This window comes from Bos grunniens, chromosome 4, assembly GCF_055505025.1.
Source record: "Bos grunniens cultivar Pamir isolate PY7600 chromosome 4, Bosgru_T2T1.0, whole genome shotgun sequence".
Lineage (NCBI taxonomy): Eukaryota > Metazoa > Chordata > Mammalia > Artiodactyla > Bovidae > Bos > Bos grunniens.
Window position 1 is genome coordinate 73,314,193 of NC_141168.1, and position 22,541 is coordinate 73,336,733.

At 44.9% G+C, this 22,541-nt stretch overlaps 1 protein-coding gene and 1 long non-coding RNA gene across 18 annotated transcripts in view; one reads left to right on the forward strand and one right to left on the reverse strand.

Moving 5' to 3' along the window:
• Positions 1 to 1,888: 1,888 nt before the first annotated feature.
• LOC147374373 (uncharacterized) lies at positions 1,889 to 5,084 on the reverse strand. Its single transcript, XR_015162697.1, has 2 exons — positions 4,680 to 5,084; positions 1,889 to 4,210 (listed from the first exon to the last, which is right to left on the reverse strand). It is a non-coding gene; the product is annotated as an uncharacterized LOC147374373 (long non-coding RNA).
• Positions 5,085 to 5,167: 83 nt separating this feature from the next.
• ATXN7L1 (ataxin 7 like 1) overlaps positions 5,168 to 22,541 on the forward strand; it is a 282,078-nt gene continuing 264,704 nt past the window's right edge. For 13 of the 17 annotated variants that reach the window (XR_015162692.1, XR_015162693.1, XR_015162691.1 and 10 more), the window contains exons 1-2: positions 5,169 to 5,562; positions 6,077 to 6,145. Coding sequence is in view for 12 of the 17 variants with exons in the window: in XM_086396918.1 (XP_086253044.1) it covers positions 5,382 to 5,562; positions 6,077 to 6,145 (250 nt within the window). In the remaining 5 variants the exon portion in view is untranslated. Of the gene's footprint in view, positions 5,563 to 6,076; positions 6,146 to 22,541 lie in introns of all 17 variants that reach the window. The other 4 variants (XM_086396921.1, XM_086396930.1, XM_086396922.1 and 1 more) reach the window with 3 other exon arrangements.

Consider the following 22,541-nt stretch of genomic DNA (forward strand, 5'->3'; position numbering starts at 1 on the left):
AGCAGAGTGGCAGATGGGATAGATGGATTCAATTAAGGCAAAGAACATCAAACAATTCCAGGGATGCCTTGTTTTAATGGAACATGTCATTTTCTCTTTGTCACCTCCAGGTAACTCCCAACAACGGTCTAGGTAGGAAGTAGGGTGTGCACACAGCACCTCGACCCCAGCAGGAGTTTAATATCCTCAAATGAGAGCGCTAATATTCCCTCTTCTTTTCAATAATGTGCTGAAACAGCACATGAATCAGACTAAGTGAATGCAGCCTCTGCATTTGATGCACATTTCCCCAGAACCAGGTGTTATTCAGATTAAATAGGTATTTTCCATTGTCATCTCCATTGAATTGATTTCTTTATTTGGTCTTTGGGAGAGTCTCCTTTTTAATTAAACCAACCACTGTCATTTTTCTGAGAAAGATAATAAAACAATAAAAATATTTACACCCCTTTTATCTTCTTTAAACATTAATCATGCAGGAAGAAGGTGTTACACCTTTGGTAGACAGTTTTATCACATAGACATTATACTAACATGCTTTAAATTACTGTTTTGCAGGTCAATTTATTCCTATTAAGGATGTGTAAGATTCTTGTTGTCACTAAGAACATTTGTGACTATTTACTACCAAAAGAAATTCAAGTCTGCAATAAATTTGCTATATACGTAGTTGGTATGTAAGTATAGATGTGTATATAAAAATATATATGCACCATGCTGACCCTAATACTATTCCCAACTGACTAAAAGTCTAGTAGTTGGATAAGCAAGGCTTTCTTCATTCTCTGGTTCCCAGCAGTATAATTTAATTGATGGCCATGTTATCCACAGTTACAAAGTCATAGATGGGTTACGGTTATTGTTATATCTATAGTCAGAGACGGAGAAGGCAATGGCACCCCACTCCAGTACTCTTGCCTGGAAAATCCCATGGACGGAGGAGCCTGGTGGGCCGCAGTCCATGGGGTTGCTAAGAGTCGGACAAGACTCAGCGGCTTCACTTTCACTTTTCACTTTCCTGCATTGGAGAAGGCAATGGCAACCCACTCCAGTGTTTTTGCCTGGAGAATCCCAGGGACGGGGGAGCCTCGTGGGCTGCCGTCTATGGGGTCGCACAGAGTCGGACACGACTGAAGCGACTTAGCAGCAGCAGCAGCATAGTCAGAGAAACTACGGAAGGCTTAGAGTGGAGACTACAATTACACCTGGTAATTCTAACTGCAATCATGTATACATGTTCTATCAGTGAAACATGGCAATGGTATCCAAAGTCTTGTTTTGGAGAGATGCCACATCATTTTGAGATTCCAACCCATACTTCACTATATTGCAAACTAAAATCCTCCCAGCTAGAAGGGAATAATATTTGGGCTGTCATACCATCTTCAGAGAGCTGGGGAGAAATAACCTGAGAAACTCAACTGGAGTAGTAATGTTAAAATAGTGAACCATGGCTTTGTTTCTCCTGCACCTTAGATGTCCTGACATTTCCTGATGATATACAAGCTTTCATTTTTTTTCTTTTTTGAGTGACTTATAGTGGCTCCCAGAAGAGACAGAATCTTCTGGAAGCTCAAGTCACTGACTCCCAGCCCCTGGGCTTGAGTCCCTTAATCACTGTACCCTCCACATACCTCAAGAAGAGTAGGGTTGTAACAGCCACCATTGTGGTGGCATCACTGTCAGTAAAGAATTTTCCCAACAGTTACATAATGACCTTATGTTTGGGGATCTCTCTATGAAGTAATGATTGAGCTTAAATAGCAAAACTTGAGTACCCAAAAGATAAAATACCAAACTCAGCATGTAGGAGATACTAGTGTAAACCAGTTACACAAAGCTGGCAAAAAGTTTTAGAAAAACAAATGGTATACAACTCACAGCAGGCTCAAAAGAGGAACAAGACAACACTGCTCAGACTTTTTATTTTGTTAAATGCATTTTTCTAGTAAGTTTTTTGTTATTCTATCACCTTCCACCCAAACCACTCTATATTAGTTATGTATTGCTATGTAACAAGTTACCCCAAAACTTAATAATTAAAATGACAAGCACTAACGATCTCACGGTTTATGTGGGGCGGGAATACAGGCTTGACTTAGCTGGGAGCCTCTGCCTCAAGGTCTTTCACAGTTGAGGGCCGGGGCTGTGATCTCAAGGCTTGGCTGGAAAAGGATACGCTTCCAGACTCACGTGGCTGTTGACAGGATTCAGCACCTCACAGCCTACTGAACAAAGAGCCTCAGTTCCTCATGGACTGTTGGAACTTCTCTGTTCCCTGCCACATGCACCTCTCCAATGGGTACCTCACAACATGGATGTGGCCTTCCCTAAGAGCAAGTCGATGAGAACAAGAGTGAGCGAGACAGAAGCCACAGTCTTTTTGTAACCTAACCTCTGAAGGGACATCACTCTGCCATATTCTCTTGGCTAGAAACAAGTCACTAGGTCCAACCCACACAGTAGGACATGCATACTAAGATGAGGGGATCATTGGGGTCATCCAAGAGGCTGCCTACCACCTTTGCATATACAATGAGGAATAAATACCAAAATGGAAAGAATATTGGAAAGCTGTAGGGGAAGAGGAAAATGTTCTGAGATCTCATTACTTCTACCTCTGAGCTCGCTCTCTCTCTTTCTCCCTTTCCCCAAATCCAGTCATGCAACACATCCTCGGATGAGGCACCTTACTTCACAGTGTATCTCATACCTGCTCTCTCTTCTCCATATGCACGGGACCACCAAAGTTCAGGCTTTCATTTCTTCCACCATGAATAGTGCATCACTACTTTTCTTACCAGCTTCTTTAGTCCAATACATCCTGGATACCAAGACCAGAAAGTAGTCTTTCCAAGTCATACTTTCTATTTATCCTTTTACTACAGAAAGCCCTTTAGTGGCTCTGCATTGTCAACAAAACCCAAATTCTTTAGGCTGCCATAAGATGCCTTTCATAATTTGACCCAAGTCTGACTACAAACTCATCACTCCCAAATCCCAAATAATAATCCATCATCCCAGGTAAACCACACTCAACACCAAAACATACCACACTTGCTCAGCTTGAAGCCTCTGCTGACACCATTACTCCCCCTTCCCTTGGCAAGACCAATCTTCACCTTACCATTATAAATCCTCTCCCATTTCCAAAGTGCAGAGCAGAGTAGTTTCCTCTGTGCCTAATCTTCTCTGTGACACATTTTCTGATCACTCCAAACTAGAGTTCAGTTCCTCCCACAGATAGGAACAGCTTTGAGAGGCCACACCACTCACTGACCTGGCCAGTCACTGGGTACATGGCTTGTTTTTCCAAGAAGCTGGTAAGTTTCACACCTTTCTTCTTCCACAGAGACCATCAGATTGCATCATCACCAGAACTAGCCTGGGTCTCACTTGTCTTTCTCTGCTGGGGATGGTAGTCCATGACAAGCAATAATTGTTGAAAAGATGTATGGATGGATGGAAATGTCAAGCACGGTGTCTGACATATGAGATCAGTAAGTAAAAAAAAAATCTGCTAACACTCTCAGTCCTTCAAATGAGAATCTCCACTCCATGACACCTTAGCCATTTAGTGGTTCCTATGTAGGAACACTTCCAAAGAGAGCAAAGGCAAATGAAATTTATTCAGGTCTGATCAAAAACAAGCCCATTCACACAAACATCACAACTGAAGATCAACCGGAAGCTCCTCCTTCATCGTCCATCCTGATCCTGGCTTTGAGGTACAGGATGCCAAGTGCAGGGACATTAGATGACAGAGCCAAAGCAGACTTCATGACAAAGAAACTTCAAATCCGTGAGCTTCAGTCATGGGGCAGAAATAGTCTGTGAGAACTAAAAGGGTGCGGGGGTGGGGGTGGGGGTGGGAGAGGGAAATATGTCGGTTGTGGGGTAGAGTCCATATATTTTAGGTAATTGCTGCTGCTGCTGCTGCTGCTGCTGCTGCTAAGTCTCTTCAGTCGTGTCCGACTCTGTGCGACCCCATAGACGGCAGCCCACCAGGCTTCCCCCGTCCCTGGGATTCTCCTGGCAAGAACACTGGAGTGGGTTGCCATTTCCTTCTCCAATGCATGAAAGTGAAAAGTGAAAGTGGAGTCGGACACGACTGGGCGACTTCATTGCAGCCTACCAGGCTCCTCTGTCCATGGGAATTTCCAGGCAAGAGTACTGGAGTGGGGTGCCCTTGCCTTCTCCTAGGTAATTCCTAGAAAATGAAAAAAAATTTTTTTTAAATGAGAGATACCAGAAGACCTTTTAACACCTTTGCTGCCAACCCCTGGGGAAGGAGGGAGGAAGTGGTGGGAATCTCAATGAAAGCATCAAACGTCCAAAATCCAGAGGAAATTTAACGCTTCCTCTCTATTAATAGCTGGCCAGAGCAGTTAAGCCTCAAGTGAATTCTCCCAAGAATCAGATCCCTGATTGCCTGCGCTAATCCGGGCGACCCTCATCTCAAAGGAGGAAGTGCTGGAAACGGCTCCAGGGCCTTGGTCCGCTAAGCAGCATCTTTGGAGAGTGGGTAAGTCCTCACTCCCACTACCGTGGATGTGGAGCAAAGTGTGCACAGTGGTTTTCTGAGAGCCCGAGACTCGCATTGCGGGGCCCCGAGTTTTGAGCTTTGCAACGCCCCGCAGCCTGAGATGGGAAGGCAGCTCCTCTAGCTCCAAACTTACCTGCTTTTTAGAACCACTTCCATCTACCCATTGCTCTCAGCTCCCAAAGGCATCCGCAGAATCCTCCACCACCCAAGGTCCACCGAGAAAGAGAAGAAAAGGTGGAGGGAGTGGTGGCTGGGAGGAGAGGTCACCGGGGTCTCCTCCCTTGAGGTGGTCGTCGGGAAAGGGGGGTTGCTCGGCCCTTCTCCACTAAGCGGCAGGGATCCTCTCGGGGGCGCCTCACGGTAGGCGACAGGAACTGGCGAGGGCAGGGCGCGCTGGAAGGGCTGCACGCAAAAACTTTCCGTCCTGGAGCGCAACTCTGCAGGGAAGACAACCCCTCCCACGGCCCCAGGTCGCGCCTCTCCCAGGTCGCCCTCAACCCCCTCTCTCATGTCTGGCCCCTAGGACCCCGGCTAGCGGGCGCCGGGTGCCGGCGGAGCCGCAGCATCCTCACGCCCCGCGCTGCATCCTCTGGTCCCAGCGCTCAGCCCCGCCCCCGGCGGCAGGCGTGCTGGCGGCAGGCGTGCAGGCGCCGGGCCTCTGGGCGCCTCTTTGCTGCCCCTGGCGGCCGCGGATGCCGAGAGCCGAGCCGAGCCCGGCCGGGCGCTGAACGCCGGCTCCTCCTCCTTGCTCTCTCCTCCTCCTCCGCCTCCCTCCTCCCATCCCTCCCTCCCTCCCTCCCCCTTTCAGAACACTCAATGTCGGAACGTTCCGAAGATGACGTCGGAGCGTTCTCGAATCCCGTGTCTCTCGGCTGCTGCTGCCGAAGGAACAGGGAAAAAGCAACAAGAAGGAAGAGCAATGGCGACACTGGATCGCAAAGTGCCCAGTCCGGAGGCGTTTCTGGGCAAACCCTGGTCCTCCTGGATCGACGCCGCCAAATTACACTGCTCCGACAGTAAGAACCCCACCGCCTCCTCCTCCTTTTATTACCCTGTAACCTTTCCATTCACCTAGAGCCACTGGGAAAAAGTGTGTGTGTGGAGAGAGAGTGGCCCCCGGTGTCCTCCATGCTTCTCCCTCTCTCTAAATAAATACACACAGAGACAGATCATCAGTGCACAGAGAGAGGCCCTGCTGCCAGGGCTGTCTGTCTGTCTGTCTGTGCCCTCTCCCCGTGGCAGCCCGCGGGGTGGGCTTTCACAGCCCCACGGTGTATCCGTTTAAAAGGCTACTCTGTTGCTGCTTGCATAGTTTTTTTTTTTTTTTGGTACCTATATGGGCCAGGTAGATGGAAATCCGGACTTGGGAGAAAATGTTGCATTGTCAATTTTTGAAGGATTTTCATATCCAGTATTTATATCGATCTGTTTGCAAATAAACACTCTCCCTTCCCCCCTTGACTTTGCCTCCCCCCCTTTTTTTTTCTTTTTTTCCTTATTTTCTTTTTTCCTTTTCTTTTTCATCTGCAGATGTAGATTTAGAAGAGGCTGGAAAAGAGGGTGGAAAAAGCAGGGAGGTTATGAGGCTTAATAAAGAAGGTAAGTGGAGCTACTGGCATTTTAGTGTTAGCATGTGTGGCAGAATCTTCACAGGATTTCGACTATAATGTGAATTGTTCTGCTCGGTACAGAGTGACTAAGGCTTGTCAAAAATTGAGCACGCCCAGGTGACTCCTGCTTCATGTTAACTTCTTTCAAAGTACAAATGCAACTGGGGGGTAGAGGGGTCGAGACTATTCAAGGCAGAAGTTTCCTGCACTTCAGCTGGAGTCCACATTTGGACCTTCTGATACATATCTGCTATTCGCCTTTGGAGCATTATTGCCAAATGGTGGGGGGTGGAAATCGTTGAAATGAGGAGCAGGGCTCCACTCACAAGCATCCCAGCCTTCCTTGTGGGTAAATACACAACAGTTTAATGAACCCCACGTGGTCAGTCATCCCAGCAGCTACTTCTCCACTAAAAGCCATGGTACATGGCAAACCTTTGCAGCAAGTTACGTTTGGCCCACTTTGCGTTTGGTCACAGATTGTAATGTGGTGAGCAGGGGTATCTGTGTATATAACCTCCAGCCAGTCACCCATCTCTGTTTCCCCAGCATGGAAATACAGTACCTAAAATGGAACACAGTGAGTAGCTAGGTCATCCCAGACAGAGGCAGGTGAGTAAAGCCACAGCCTGCTAGAACTGGGCATCAAACACACATGGTCATCATAAATAAATCATGGCCTATTCATGTTTGCGAGCCTGCCATATGTAACTGTGGCCTATGGGCTTCACATGGAGCAACTCCAGAGACCACTTTCTGTTGAACGAATGATGGGTTCAATTGAGTTGTGATTTACTAACTGATATCTTATAAATGTGTTTGACTGAAACTGGAGGTGGGAGGAAGTGCAGGGGTGCAGAAGAGGTTGGCGGGAAGTGTGGAAAGCGTTCAGCCATAACTAGGCCATGGGAGCCTGGCTCATCCAAAATGAATGGAGGAAAAGGCCATTAGATGCCAAAGGATGGTTTCCCTCATAAAACGCGATGTCACCCTGGTAGGCAGCTGAAACCTGCTTGGAAAGATGGAACTTGTTTTGTGGATCGCACCTCAGACAGTTGGTTTTCTGTGCTTAATTGTTTCCTGACCATCTAGTGAGAGGAGAATTTGTGCTTCAGAAAAAAAATGACATGGAGGTTAAAAATGCATGCATATTCAAGGACAGCTCTCTAGCATAATGTTTCTGCTAATTAAGCACTTTGATTGGAAACGAAACCGTATTCTAAAGATGTTTGCCTCTAAATACCTTAGTGTGATCTTGACATGTGTCTTTAGGATGCACAAGGGAATGATGTCAAGTGGCCCTCTTACAAGTGGCAGCTTATTTGTGCTCAGTGTCCATGTGTGTTGGCATTGGAAAGTATCACTGGAAATTGTTTTTCTTCACAGACAAACTCTTGACACCTTTAAAAAGTTACGGGACTCAGTTATCAGACCAGTGGCAATGAAGAGGTTTCCAGAAAAGATGAGCTTGTGAAAACCTTTAAAGTTGAATAATGGTCATGGTATAGCCCAGAATTGGCACCTCTTAGGCCTGGTTGATAGATTATGACTATAACACACAAAAATATTCTGCACCCTCCCCCAGGCTTCTATTTCAGAAGACCCTTATTTTCAGATTCTCTTTGCCTCATGAGAAATAGATTCTTTTAAGGGGGGAAAAGAATATAAAGCTCTCCTTTCCTTAGAAGCCACAAGTGGTACATCTTGCTTACATTTGTAAAGATATAAGCTTACATCTTGCTTTCACCTGTAAAGATACAAAGATTTAGCTCCTAATTATGTGCATTTGTATTATGGAACCCCACTTTTCAGTGTAACTGTGCGATTGCTCAGTATACGAAATAGCCATGTATGGGCTGAAATCTCTTTGTTCGTGGGCCTGGTGGAGCAGGCCTGGGTTAGCAGTTTCTGGAGTTCTCCTGGTATGCGCACACAGTTTTCTTCATGGATAGATTGTGTGTGTATATATATATACACGAACTGTATCTCTTCTTCCCGTGGTGAGGAGTTTAAAGGTTTAGCTGAGACTTGGTATAGAGATATTTGGTTGCCAAAGTCCCCAGAAACACTGGTTGCTTTCGTCTTGCCATTGGTCTTCTTGCTGGAGTCATTGTGTGGAAAGTCCCAGGTACCTGATTGTGGATGGATCTCTGCAGGACACAACGTGGCCAGGGTGTGACCGTGTTTCTCCGGGTGGTGAGTGTACATAGATGGACCAGGATGTCATCAGTAGTAAGCAGGTCTTGAGACTGTGCTTTAATAGCAATTAATAGGTGAATTTAGGAATTCCAATTAAGAAATGAAGGTACATGATCCAGATTTTGATGTGAATTTTTTTATTGTAAAATAAATATAAAATTTATCATTTTAACCATTTTAAAGTCTTACAATTCAGTGCTACTGAAGTATACTTAGTAAGTATACTAAGTATACTAAGTGTATACTTAGTAAGTATACCAAGTGATATTACCTATAGTCACAGTGTTGTACAACTCTCAACACTATTCATTTCCTGAGCTTTTTCATCATCTCAGCCAGAAACCCTGTCTCCATTATATTAATATAATAATTTCCTATTCCCTCTCCCCTGGGGCTGAACCCTGGAAACTTGTATTCTATTTTCTGTCTCTATGAAGTTGCCTATTCTAGGTACTATATATTTGCAATGTATGACCCTTTGTGTCCATCTTCTTTCACTTAGCATCATATTTTCATGGTTTATTCATGAGGCAGTATGTATCAGAATTTCACTCCTTTTTATGGCGGAATAATATTCCATTGTATGTATATATCATGTTTTGTTTATCATCTGTTAATGGACATTTAGCTTGTTTCCATCTTTTTACTATTGTGAATAATGCTGCTGTGAGCATTGTGGTATGATATTTTTTATGGACTAACCTCTGGGGGAAAAGCTAGGCTGGAAAAATGAAAAAAGAATCATTTTATCTTCTGCCTCCATCTGGCCACAGTTTCAGAAGGAAGGAAGGACTTGTAGACTTTTGAACAACCTGACTATTGTAATATAGTTCCTTCTCCATTCCTTGAATCTTTTTCTACTTCAGTACTCCACCTGTATCAGTATGAAATGTTAGCTGAATGATTTGAGATTTCTGTAATAAAGTCTTCGTGTTCATGTTACTGTTTATCCAAAGTTAGCTACAATTATGTCAAGAGGAATTTGACAAATGCTTTTTTTTTTTGGTAAATACTTTTGAACTTTGCCAGATCATCACCTGGGTTCAGAAGGCATAGTTATTTCTGTGCTTGAATGTAGTCATGTGGGGTTATATTGAGGGCAGACTGAAGGGTGAAGGGAGCAGGAGAGAGGGCTTTGAGTCTGCTTTCTAATTCCAGTGTGTGACCTTGGGAACCTCACTTTCCTTGTTTGGGCCTGCTCTGTTTCTTGTAAAGTAAGGGAGTGGTTTTAAAATCTCCTCGGTCCTTCTGAGACCTATGAATTTAAGTTCCTTTATTGAATGTACCTACATTTGAGATGCAGTCATACTACACAGACTGTTTAACGGTAGACAATTCACCTGCCAGTGCAGGAGATGTGGGTTCGATTCCTCGGTCAGGAAGATCCCTTGGAGGAGGAAATGGCAACTCACTCCAGGATTCTTGCAACAACAAAAAGCAAGCCTTCACATTAGAAATATCTTAAACTACAAATACTGGACTTATTTTCTTTTTTTTACAAGCTCTTGGTGCCAAACATCACTGCACCTCGTACACAAGCCTAATTCTCCTGCAAATAGTTTGTGAGTGGTGTGTGGCCTTTAAGGCTGAGAAAACTAAGGGTCTGTGACCAAAACCCAGGGTGATGTGTTCCCCATAGTGGAGAGGGGATAGACCTGGATCTGAGGCGCTAAGATTTCCTCAAAAGGAGGGTCCCAGAAACCTGATTAGCTTAATCTGTGAGCTGCCATTGTGATAGGAAATTCCAAGGAAGGCCAATTCATCTAGCTAACCTTTTAAAATAATTTTCTTTCTCTAGCTTCATAGATTTATTGGAAGACATTTTTCTAAGCTAATCGGGGGAAACCTTCGTGATTTAGAAAGATGCCTCTCTTTTCTAATTGCCTGACCTGAACTTTTTATTTTTTAAAGAATGTGCATTTATAAGTAAGGACCAGGTGTGTATGGCTCATCAATGTCCTGAACTATACATCAAGTTGCCCAAAAATTTCAGAGATAATAGCAGGGTTGTTGTGAAGGTTAACTGAGACAATACAAAAGAGTTTAGCACATAGTAAGTGCTTAATGAATTTGTGCTTTTCTTATTTTTAGATGTCATTAAGATTATCATCATCATATATTAATGAAGCTAGTTCTAGAAAATTTTATTATTAGAATTAACAAGGATTTTTAACTAACCAGTGATGAATGGAAAAGATATACCCAATCAGAAATTTTATTTCTAGAGTAAACCATGTTATCATAATTTTATAAAGCTGAAGATTTTTTGAAAGCTGATTTCTGTCCTATCCATGCTTTTGATGGAGTACAATTGATATATAGTCACTGATAAGTTTTATCAAGTGCTAGAAAAAATTACTTTGGCAGTTTGGGACTTATGGCTGAGAAGAGTTTGCAGAGTTCTTTCTGGGGACCAGGATGTTTTAAAAATATTTTTTATTTTTTTATTATTATTTTTTAAATATTTATACATTTATTTGGCTGCACCAGGTCTTAGTTGCAGCATGTGGGATCTAGTTCCCTGACCAGGGAACGAACCTGGGCCCCCTGCATTGGGAGCTGAGAGTCTTAACCCCTGGACCAGCAGGGAAGTCCCTAAAAAATATTTTTTAAATGATTGATAAGTTGTTTGATCAGTAAGGATAGAAAGTCCTCAGTGGATCACTGTTTGGATCCTTTGGAGGCCTACCTTCCTTACTTCAGGCATGTTTCTGTGCATCAGTGTTGCCAGGTGTTTTGATTTGATGTAGGTAAACTTGTGGAATGCTTCCTTCCCATCTGAAAACTGTTCTGGGGCCAGTAAGATCTTTCTGTGACTGTGAGAGTTCGGTGTTCTGCTAATGCTGGTGGAGTTAGGCTGGAGCACAGGAGGAAGCAGGGAACGTGGGAGTGTGTTCAACTCAAGTTTAAGAATTTTTCAGTTATAGCTGGATGGGGGCAAATTAGAGGAAAGAACTGACCTGATAAGAATGAAGGGTTCTTAGAATCCAAGTCAGGGAAGCTAGCGACAAGTGGTTGAGATTTATGGGAAACTGTGGAATGGTCCCCTTTATCATTATACAGACAACTCTGTTATCTATGCTAATAGGCAATGGGAAGACACCCAGTCCACAGATTACACTGATAAACCTCATTTTCACCATTAATTTCAACTTCTTTCTCCATTAAGCCTACCTTCCTCCCCTTTGGCTAATAAGCGGCAACATTTGTTCACTTTGGCATTTCATTATCATCTCTCTTCTTTTGCCCAGTGCTTGGGATGAAAGGATAGGAGAAGTGGAGTGCCCTCAATGTGATAGGGAGGAAAGACGAAAAGGAGGAGAGGACTTGGAGAATGAATCAACTTCACAGTTTCATCCAGCTGATAGAGAAGGGGGAATGCCACGACCAAGATGGCAAAGCTGAGAGAGGGCATTTTCAATACCATCTAGTTTTGAAAATACTGAGCTTCTAAAATAAGTATCTTTTTATACATACACATATTTCTATGCACTTTAGTTCTGTGGAGAAAGTGTGGCTCTAGCTCCTCCCAAAATAGGAAGTTAGGCAGGTTGGGCACACTTTGAAACACTGCATGTGATCTTGCTGCCTAAGCCCAGTTACCCTGTGCTAGGTTCTCATCATGTCAGTCTACAGGAAGGAATGACACTTTTATAGCTGGAAGATGTAAACTGTTTCTCTCTCTCATTCAAATGTTTCTTATTTTTTTTCAATAACGTTCACATGTTACATAGTTGAGAAGGATATGCAGTGAAAAAGAAAGTCTTTTACCCTTGTCCTCAGTTGCTTGTGTATCCTTTCCAAGATCCTCTACCTGCATTCAAGTAGATACATGGATAGTTTTTCCTGCCTGCTTTACCCATGTGGCTGATAACATCCTGTAAGTACTGCATGGTATCTTGCCACTTCCATGTATCTTAGGTAGTGGTCCACATCAGAGGCAGTTCAGCCTGCCTCTCTCTTTTGTGCCTGCATAGTGGGAAGATGGGGCTTCCCTGGTGACTCAGTGGTAAAGAATTCGCCTGCCCATACAGGAGATGTGGGTTTAATCCCTGGCTTGGGAAGATCCCCTGGAGAAGGAAATGACAACCCACTCCAGTATTCCCTTGTGGCTCAGCTGGTAAAAGAATCTGCCTGCAATGCAGGAGACCTATGTTCGATCCTTGGGTTGGGACGAACCCCCGGAGAAGGGAAATTCTACCCACTCCAGTATTGCCTGGAGAATTCCATGGACAGAGGAGCTTGGCGGGCTACTATCCGTGGGGTTGCAAAAGAGTCAGACACGTCTTAGTGACTAAACAACAGCATAGTGGGAGGGTAGTTTAAGCCTCTGGGTGTCTTGCTTAGTTTTTACTTATTGGTTGATTTGTATTGATTTTTGGTTGCATCAGGTCATAGTTGTGGCGCGCAGGACTTCTGTGGGTCGCACGGGATCTTTTCCTAGCAGCACACAGGCTCAGTAGTTGCAGTGAGCGGGCTTCTCTCTAGTTGTGGTGCGTGGCCTGGTATTAATAGTTGTGGCATATGGGCTTAGTTGCCCCACAGCATGTAGGATATTCATTCCCTGACTAGGGATCAAACCCACGTTCCCTGCATTAGAAGGTGGATTCTAAACCACTGAACCACCAGGGAAATCTCTTGGTTAGTTTTTAATACCCACTTCTGCTCTCTCAGCCTCCGTCATGCCTTTGAGACCGAGTGACAGTGGCCGACGCTAGGCTAGGCCTGGGAGGACAGCCATGAACGAGCACGAGCCCCTCCCTCATGATGTTCCCATCCTAGCAGCCAAGGCAAATGTTGAAAAAGTCATGGCAACCATGATGAGTGCTCAGGGGAAATTGGGGTACCATTGGAAAGCATGATAGGGGGCCTAATTTAGGTTTGGGGCTCAGGGTATGTATTCCTGAGGAAATGTTATTTATGCTAAAACCTGGAGAACGAATATGCAGAGCTGGGCGGGACAGATTTAAAGGAAACAATGTGTGTGCAGGCCCAAAGTGTGAGAGAATATGGAATGTTCTAGAAACTAAAAAGTCTGTCACTTGGATGACGATAGCGAAGCAGAGAGTGGTACAGTTTCTCAGCAGGGACTCTACTTCTTTGTGGTAGAGCGCTCTCCTGGGATGTTGTTGGATGTTTAGCAGCATCCTCAGCCTCTAACCCTGGATTCCAGTGGAACCTCCCCTTCCCCTGAGTTGAAAAAGCCAAAAATGTCTCCAGACATGGCCAAAGATCCCAGGAGTGGGCTGGGATGGTACCAAATCACCCTGATAAGAGAACCACTGGTGTAATGTGAGGCTGGAAAGGTAAGAACACAAGAGAAACAGACTCAGCAATGTTCTGCTACTATCTGTCCATGTCTTAGGCCCAAGTTCCCTGTGAGGCAGCCTTACTGAATCCTCAGCAGGCAGGTGTGGAGCTGTGACTGTTGCCCACAGGGGGCTACATTTGGAAGCATCTAAATGGAGAAGACTCCACCCCTCACAGAGCTTTCCTCCAAATTTCCAAGATGACCCCTCTGAAACTTCATGTCCATAATAAATGGTTATAGCGCTGAGATTCAGGTTCGGCTCAGCCTTCCCTCACTGTGGGTGAAAGAGACCCCAAGCCACCGATTCTAATAATAATGGCATTTATTGTATGGGGGCCCCTGATGTCAAAAGCAGCATGGTGAAGCATTAAGGATTTCAGTTTATATTTAAAGTCAGGCTGGAAATACAACTGGCGTTCTGTGCAGTTGATTACCCCTGGGATTTGTCTGAAATGGGGATGCACATGATGGAGAGCAGAGCTGCTGGCTTCAAGATTTCCATGTTAAGGATTAGAAAATAGGGAAAGCAGAGGAGGATCTGATTCCTTAGGCTTCTGGCCCACGTGCCAAGTGGTCTGCGGTGTTATTTAGGACTAGAAGGCCATGTTCACTCAAGTCAGTGGCTTATAGGGGCCTGCTATTTCCACTCCAGAAGTGGTTTAAGAAAGTTAGACAAATTTGGGTTTTGCCTGGTTTTCTGTGTATATTGTGTTTATATCCTTCAGGCTAACCTTTCATTCATGACGTTTTGTTTCATTCATGACATCCTTTGGAAGTAGACATAAAATGATAGCAGCAGACACACCAAGACCCTATCCTCATCAACATCTTTTTACCCAAGGACCACAACCCCTGAGGTAGCCCAGTGTTCACATCTGGAAACTCGGATCATTTAGTGACTGCCCCAGAAGTGACATCACCAAGGTGGTGATGTAGGTCGTTCCCAACTTTACCCCTTCTCTCAAGAACAGCTACCAGCTGTTTGTGGACACAGAACCACTGAGAAAATCCTAGGACGTGGAAGTGAGGCTGGAGCACACCCCTGTGCCAGAGAGCAAGACAGACGACTTCAGAAAGGTCAGAGGAGTAGCTACCCACAACTGTATGCCCCTCCCCCAGGCCGGCAGCACCTTGAGGAGAAGCTGCCCCTCTCCTTGCAGAGGGCTGGAGGGGCATCTACCTTCTCCAGTGTTGTTGGTCACTTCTTGGGAGCCCCTACACCTGTCTTGCCTCATGGGGACCATGGGAGAATCTCCAGGGCTTGACCACTGGGAATCTAATCACGCCTGCAGTAATTGAAGGTAGCCATAATGGAAAGGGAGAGGGTTGACCTTTTTCCAAACTGTAGAAACTGAATGTCAAGGGCTGACTTCTTGTGTGTCTCTCTCTCCTAAAATTCTTGGAACGATGTTGTGCCGAAGATGGGCTCCCAGCTAATGCTGGTTGGCTGGCTCTCTTACTCTTTCCCATGGCAGAGCTCAGATTGGCTGCATCAGCCAAATGGACCTGGGTTTGGACCCAGAGGCACTTGAACTAATGATGGGCGTCTAGGGAAGTGCTTCCTGCAAGGGAGCTGAGGCCGAGCACCGTTACTGTTCCGGTGTTAGTCTTGGCTGTGCAGTTGCCGCTGAGTCAAGCTGGAATTCACTGTGGGGAAAGCTTTTGTTTTTGTATGGATGCTTTATCCTTGTACCTGTGGTTTCATAACAGAATTCTGCTTGCCAATTTTAGGGATCGGGTGCTTAAAGAAAAAAGTAAACCAAGTAAATACTCTCTAGGGCAGGACAGAGTAACACCAGGAAAAGATAAAAGTGACTCACTGACAGGCTCTTTGAACATAGAAGCAGTTATCAGCAAACCTGCTCTGTGAAGCTGATTGTGATTCACTGAATATGAACAGTCCGAGGACACCTTCTGCTGGGGGACGGTGAGAGTGGAGGAGCTCTGTGACCCTGCCTCAATGCTCCAGTAGGTCATGGAGTCCCAGGTTGGGGGTGGGGAGACAGGACATCCAAACTGGTGACACCAACCAGGGTATGGAAGATGGTTGAGACACGTGCTTAGTTTGGTCGTGTCAGGCCAAGGTGGTGTCTAGTTCTGTTTAAGAGCATAGTGGCCACAAAAGGACAAATACTGTATGATTCCACTTATGCAGGGTTCCTAAAAGAATTAAATTCATTGAGAACAAGAGTAGAGAACGTTGAGAACAAGGTTACCAGGGGCTAGGGAGGGGGAATTCTCTACTGAGAATCTGTGTTTAATGGGTATACAGTTCCAGGTGGGAAAAATGAAGACGTTTTGATAGATTGATGGTGGTGACAGTGAACCAAACACTTAAAAATGGCTAAAATGATAAAATTTTAGGTATATTTTATTGCAAATATACATTATGATGTTGCAGACTCAGAAGCTTCATGGAGCATTATTTAAATTTGGACCTAGCCACTTACAAGCTGTGTAGTAAGATAACTTTTCTGAGCCTCAGTTTCATTCTTTTCAGAATAGGAATAATACCAGCTCTTAGGGTTGATGTGAAAATACATAAAGTACTATCTGGCATACATTAGGTACTCAGTAATATAAGCTTTTGTAATGATGGTTGTCATTTTTACCAGACACTTGGGTCCTTTTCCTTGTCTTATATGAGCTGCCACTTCCAAGGGGCAGATAGCATCCTTTCTGCTCCAGGAGTGTGCCTGGGCATCTTTAGTCAATATTTTATCCCTGGTGCTTTAAGGCTGCCAGGAATAAATACAAGAGGAGTTGGACCCATGTTCCTGGCTGTGAGTTTTCAAGGCTGAGTCAGTTTCAGTTTTCCAGTGTGGCCATTTCGGGGACCCTGTGTTGAAACCACCTAGGTACTTAACTTAGCATCCCAGGTTGCAGTGACACTGAATCAGAAGCACTCGGCCTAGAGCACAGGAGTGTGCATTTTAACAAGCTTCCCCGGTGGCTCTGTTATTTACTGAACTTCGGTTACAGGAAGTAGCTCTTGACCCTGCCCACCTTGAGAATCCTTTGTGAAACTCTTAAAAATCTGAGACCAGGACCACTCCCAGACACTTGGTTTCCATAGGCTCAGTTTAAGGGATTCTGGGGAGCTGCTTACATGTTTTAAAAATTGATGATGATGCTTATTTGTTTTTAAAAGTAACAATCCTAGCTTCCATTTACTGGTTATTGAGTAGATACCAGACATAGAACTAAATGTGCATTTTTCTCATATAATCTTCCTGACATTCTGTGAGACAATTCCTGTTATCAGTCTCGTGTTAGAGATTAGGATTCAGGCTCAGAGACATTAAGTGATTTACCCAAGGTGATACAGTGAGGAGGAAGAGCTGGGATTTGAACTGAGAGGCAGGATGATTCCAGAGACATCCTGGAATTTTTGTCTGCACCATATGCCATGTGATGTCTGTTCCTTGACCAGGAATCAAGCCTGTATCCCCTGCCTTGGAAGCATAGAGTCTGAACCGCTGGACCACCAGGGAAGGCCCCCGGAGATAGTACTCTTAAGTACTGTGTCCTGATGTTGCTCTAGGAGTAGGGCTTGAACTAAGGTGAGGCCAGCGAGGCATCCAGGACACACATTTACAGATGCTCACACAGGCTCCTGCAAGTGCAGAGCGAGGGCCTCCTTAAATGTTGCAGCCTGAGCACCTCACTTGCCTCACCCTAGTACCATCCCTGCCTCACTCTAGTACCAGCCCTGCCTCAAAACGCATGATCTTTAAACAAAATGATTATGTTTTTCTTCCCCGTCATGTGTGTGAGCCAGTGGCCTGCTGATAGGGCCCCAGGTCCTCCCCTCAGTGAAATGCTTTTTCATCCCAAAACCCCAGCTCTGGGGCCTCTGTGGTCAGAGCCCTGGCTTCGGGGATATCTCAGGAGCTGACTCAAACTGTTCCTTTTTGGGAGAAGGTGTTAGCAAAGATGGTTGCCAAGCAACTCCAGGGGCATCTATCTACAGGGATGATTTCTCTCTTTTTTTCCTCCTTTTGAACATTTTCTCGGCCGCTTTTCAGTTTCTCTCTTGACGTTGGGATTGTTAGTAATTTCATGAAGGGTGCGCTCCTTTGGATGATGGAATGGAGACTCCTTTTCACTGCCCGCCAGTTAGAGGTGTCCTTTTGATGGGCAGTGCACCTGCTAAGTGGGTGTGAAAGACCTTTGCCTTCTTCAGCTATAGAGACACCCTAGTTGTGACTGGCTGAGGGGCAGTGACAAAGAGGAGTCTGTGACTGGGGTGGCCGAGAGAGACACAGAATGCATCTCCCATATGCAGGCAGGGCCACGTGGTGATGTTCAGGTCCATGATTCTGGCTTTCAGCTACTCCCCGTTAACTAGGGCATTTTGCATTTGGTACGTGGGGGCCTGGCTGATCCTAGAGGGAACTGGAGTTTCTCTCTCTCAGTGGTTTTACATGTGTTTCCCCTTTAGCACTGTCCCTCCTACTCAGTTCCCTCATCAGTGTGGGGTTTCAAGTGACCTTTCATGGGCCCCAGTCACTTGGTCTGCTGGCCAGTGTTTCGATCCTCCCAGAGAGGCCAAGAGCTTGTGGGCTGGAGGACCTTTCCCACATGACAGAATCTGCTGCAGACTGTCAGGAAGAAAGGGAAATGTTGGGAAAGTGAAACAAGGCACGTTTGGGTGAGGCTGGCTCTGTTCTTCCCACCGCAGCGTCAGCCTGGTGAGCCCTGTCTTTAGACTCCAGGCTTCTGTTCTTTGGCACTACACCCTTGACCTTGACCGTTGTGTCCGTCCTCGCCATCTTTTGCAGAAGCAGGGCAAATGGACTCAAGAGAGCCCTGCCACTTTCAGAGGCTCAGACCAAAAACTTACTGGCAGAAGACCTTTAAAAAGAGAGCTGGCTCTGTTTTGTGCAAATCCAATATAGAATAATCCAGCCTTAGACTGGGAGGCTGTTTGCTTTCCAAATGAGATTATTAGGGATTTCATGAGATAATAGACTGCCCTCAAGCTTTTGGGACACCTTATTTTCTTTCCCAAAGTTTTGGTGATGCCCACTTTTGCATCTGTCCTGCTGGCCCCCCTTCCTGGCTTTCCCCTCCCTCCAGGGTTTGCTCTGTGGGAGCCCACCCTGCTCCTTGCTCACCCCTCTGGTGTGCTGTATTGGACAGCCCCTCACGGATGTTCTCACTGCACTCCCAATCCCCCTAGACACAGTGCAACTGCAGAGCTTTCTTTGTATCTTCCCCTAGCCACTGTCTTGAGAAAGACCCTCCCTCCCTTCCTCTCACCCTCCTGCTCTCTCTGTAGGATCAGTCCTCTACCCCTCTCCATTCCCTCCACCCCCTCTGCCCCCACCCCAGGCAAGCCTCAGTTTTTATAATAGCTGCTTAATTGGCCTCCCTGTCTCCATCTTCCCAGCATACCAATTCAAAATTAATCTCCCGAAAAGTCACATTTTATCAGGTTGTTCCTGGAGTGAAAACCTATCATCACTTCCCCCATCGACTGCAGTTAATGCAGTGTTCTGGGTCCCCTGTGCCTCAGTCCCTTCAAATCCTGACAGGTGGTTTGCCCCTTACCAGCCCCGTTCCTTCCTCGTGCTCATCTTTGGTCTTTGCCTCCCTTTCCTGCTGCAGGGACCAGGCCTCATTCCTTCTGCAGAAGCTTCCCCAGCCTCACAGGCTGTGCTGCCTGCCCTGCTTCTGGATACCATGCTGCTGGCCATAGCCATCATGCACTTCCGCCCCTCCATCTTACACTTTGTGGCCATTCTGTTGCTCACCTGATAATATTATTTTCACAACTGCATTCATTATAATCTGGTGGATTTGGGGGTGAGGGAGAAGGAACACATCTTCCCTTTTTCTTCCCTGAGTTGTTTTCAGCTTAGTGCTACAATTCAGCTAGACATCCAGTTTGGTTTTCAAGTATGTGTCTTGATAGACCTGCATTTTCATTTCTTTTCTTTCTTTTTTTTTTTTTAAACGTGGTAAAATACAAATAACATAAATTTTATCAGTTTAATCATTTTTAAGGGTACAGTTCCCTGATAGCTCAGTTGGTAAAGAATCCACTGGCATTGCAGGAGACCCGGTTCGATTCCTGGGTTGGGAAGATCCCCTGGAGAAGGGAATGGCTACTCACTCCAGTATTCTGGCCTGGAGAATTCCATGGACTGTATTGTCCATGGGGTCACAAAGAGTCGGACACAACTGAGTGACTTTCACTTTCACAACTGAGGAGTGTTAAGTACATTTGCATTGTCCTGCAACTAATCCCCCAAACTTTTGTCATCTCATAAAACTGAAGCTCTATATCCTTTAAACAACTCTACATTTATACTTTCCTCTTTAGAAGCAGTCTGGAGATGATCTGTGAGTCTCTTTGATTTAGCACCTGCTTTTTGACATTGTTACAATTCTGAGAGCTAGCAAGCCTCCTGCAGATTCTGCTCAGGTGGCTCTTTGGAGCCACATGGCAAAAAGGCTCAGCTCAGCATAGGGCGTTGCAGCCTAAGGATCCTCCATGGGGTCCTGCGTCCGTGGTGAAATTCACTGGAAGTGTGCTATGGTTTGGCTCATAGGCACCTTTAAGTAGCATGAAGTTTCTTGGTTCAGATTTGGTGGTAAACCCCACCACTTGCACCCTTGTTTCTTTTTTACCCCACCATCTTTATGTTACAGTTAAAATTTTTCACATGTATGAAAAAAGTTGAAATAATAGCACTATGGGCATTCACATATGCATCCCTTAGAATTAAAAAAATCAGTTCACATTTAATCTGATTTTTTGTAAAGATATGTATATATATATTTCTGTACTCTTTGGAAATCAGTTGTTGACATCATGACACTTCACCTCTAAATATTTATCATCTTGACACATTGGATTGTGTAACCTTGAGCTACTTAAGTTCTCAGAGCCTCATCTTATATAAATATGTATGTGTGTTCTCGCTGAACCATTTGGAAGTAAGTTGCAGACAGCTTGACATTTCATCCTAAATACTTCAGCTTGTGTCTCCTAAGGGCTTCCCAGGTGGCACTAGTGGTAAAGAACCTCCCTGCCCATGCAGGAAACGTAATGAGATGCGGGTTCGATCCCTGGGTCTGGAAGATCCCCTGGAGGAGGGCATGGCAACCCACTCCAGGATTCTTGCCTGGAGAACCCTATCGACAGAGGAGCCTGGTGGGCTACAGTCCATGGGGTCGCAGAGTCAGACACGACTGAAGCACGCATGCATGTATCTCCTGAAAATAAAAGCATTCTCTGACATAATCATAATACCAGAATCACATTTAGAAAACTAGTGTTGATCCCCTAATAGAATCTACTATTTGGTTTGTATTCAAATTTCTGCTATTGTCCCCCCGGTAAAAAAAAAAAAGTTTATAGTTGCTTTATTTCTGAATATATTTTTAAAATATATATCCAGGATCCTATCAAGGTTCATGAATTACATTTGGTTTTGATGCCTCTTTAGTCAGTTTAAATCTAGGGCAGTACCCCCACCATGGATGTATGTGTATATATGTATAGATAGATATATATATATGCATATGTGTGTATTTCTGTGTATATGTATGTGTGTGTGTGTGTGTATATATATATTGCTGTTTAAATTGCTTCCCATTTTTATCTGTCTGATCACTTCCTCATGGTCTCATTTACCTTCTTTTTCTATGATCTGGTTACCCTACATACCAGAAGTTAGAGCTAAAGTCTCAGATTTAGGCTCAACATTTTGGCAAAAATATGTCCAGGTAATTCTAAGTGCTTCATTGAACATTTCAGCAGGGATCCATGATGTCAGGTGTCCCATTATTAGATATTGATCACTTGGAAATGTGGTGACCACCTCTCTTTATTACAAAGATATGTTTTCTATCTACAGTTAGCATGCCATTCTGTGGGTGATGCTTTGGCACCAACTGAGAACCCTGTTCCCCATAAAGAAATTTCTTAGAACCATCTTGGCCCCCACTGATGATCCTTGCTGGATCAGTTGTTTCTTGGGGAGTTGTGGAGTGGTCATTTTCAAATTCCATCGTTCTGGGAATTCCCTGATGGTCCAGTGGTTAGAACTCCATACTTCTGTGGCCAAGGGTGTGGGTTCAGTCACTGGTCTGGGAACCGAGATCCTGTCAGCCACATGATGCGGCCAAAAAAATAAATTTTGTTGTTCTGATCTACATTTACTGGCTGACATTCATGTATAAAGAAGAGCTCTTTCTCATTAGTAGAGATGAACTATTAAGTTCCTTCTAAAAAGGCAGAGTTACATTCTCCCCTCTAATTACCAATTTTCAGAGTAAGAAGTTGAACACCCATGGTTTGAGCTAGGAAGGAGCAAGGGCAAGAACTGGGCATGTTTCAGTAAGATGCACGTATAGTATGAAAAAACCCATAATCAATGGGAAATTCTAGATATATAGAGCGAGCTTTGTATGCAAAGCTCAGAAGTAAAGTGTGACCACATCTTGGTAGAGTATGAGTTTAAAAACATTGAGAAACATTTTCCCACACACTCAAGTGATCCTCTTCTTTAATTTGGGGAAGGAAGAGGATAATTGCATTTAAAATAATCCCTTTCCTACCTTCCAGCAGGAGTCCAACATTTAGCCTGGGATCGGTGAACTGCTGAAGTTAATTGTGTGATGCTCCTCAGGTTCTGTATCTAAAACAGTGCTTCCTACAGCACCTATTCCCTTGAAAGTGACCAACCACCCAGGCACTGGGTGGGGGGCGGGGGTGGGGGGAGGCATGCAGAATGCACAGGTGCACTAGCCCTGGCCCCTGACCTCCAGGAATTCAGGACTGAAATGTGGAATTGATTCACTTTGTGAATGTGGCTTGAATGCGTGGAGGCCAGGGAAGGAAGAGGTTTTATCAGTCTGC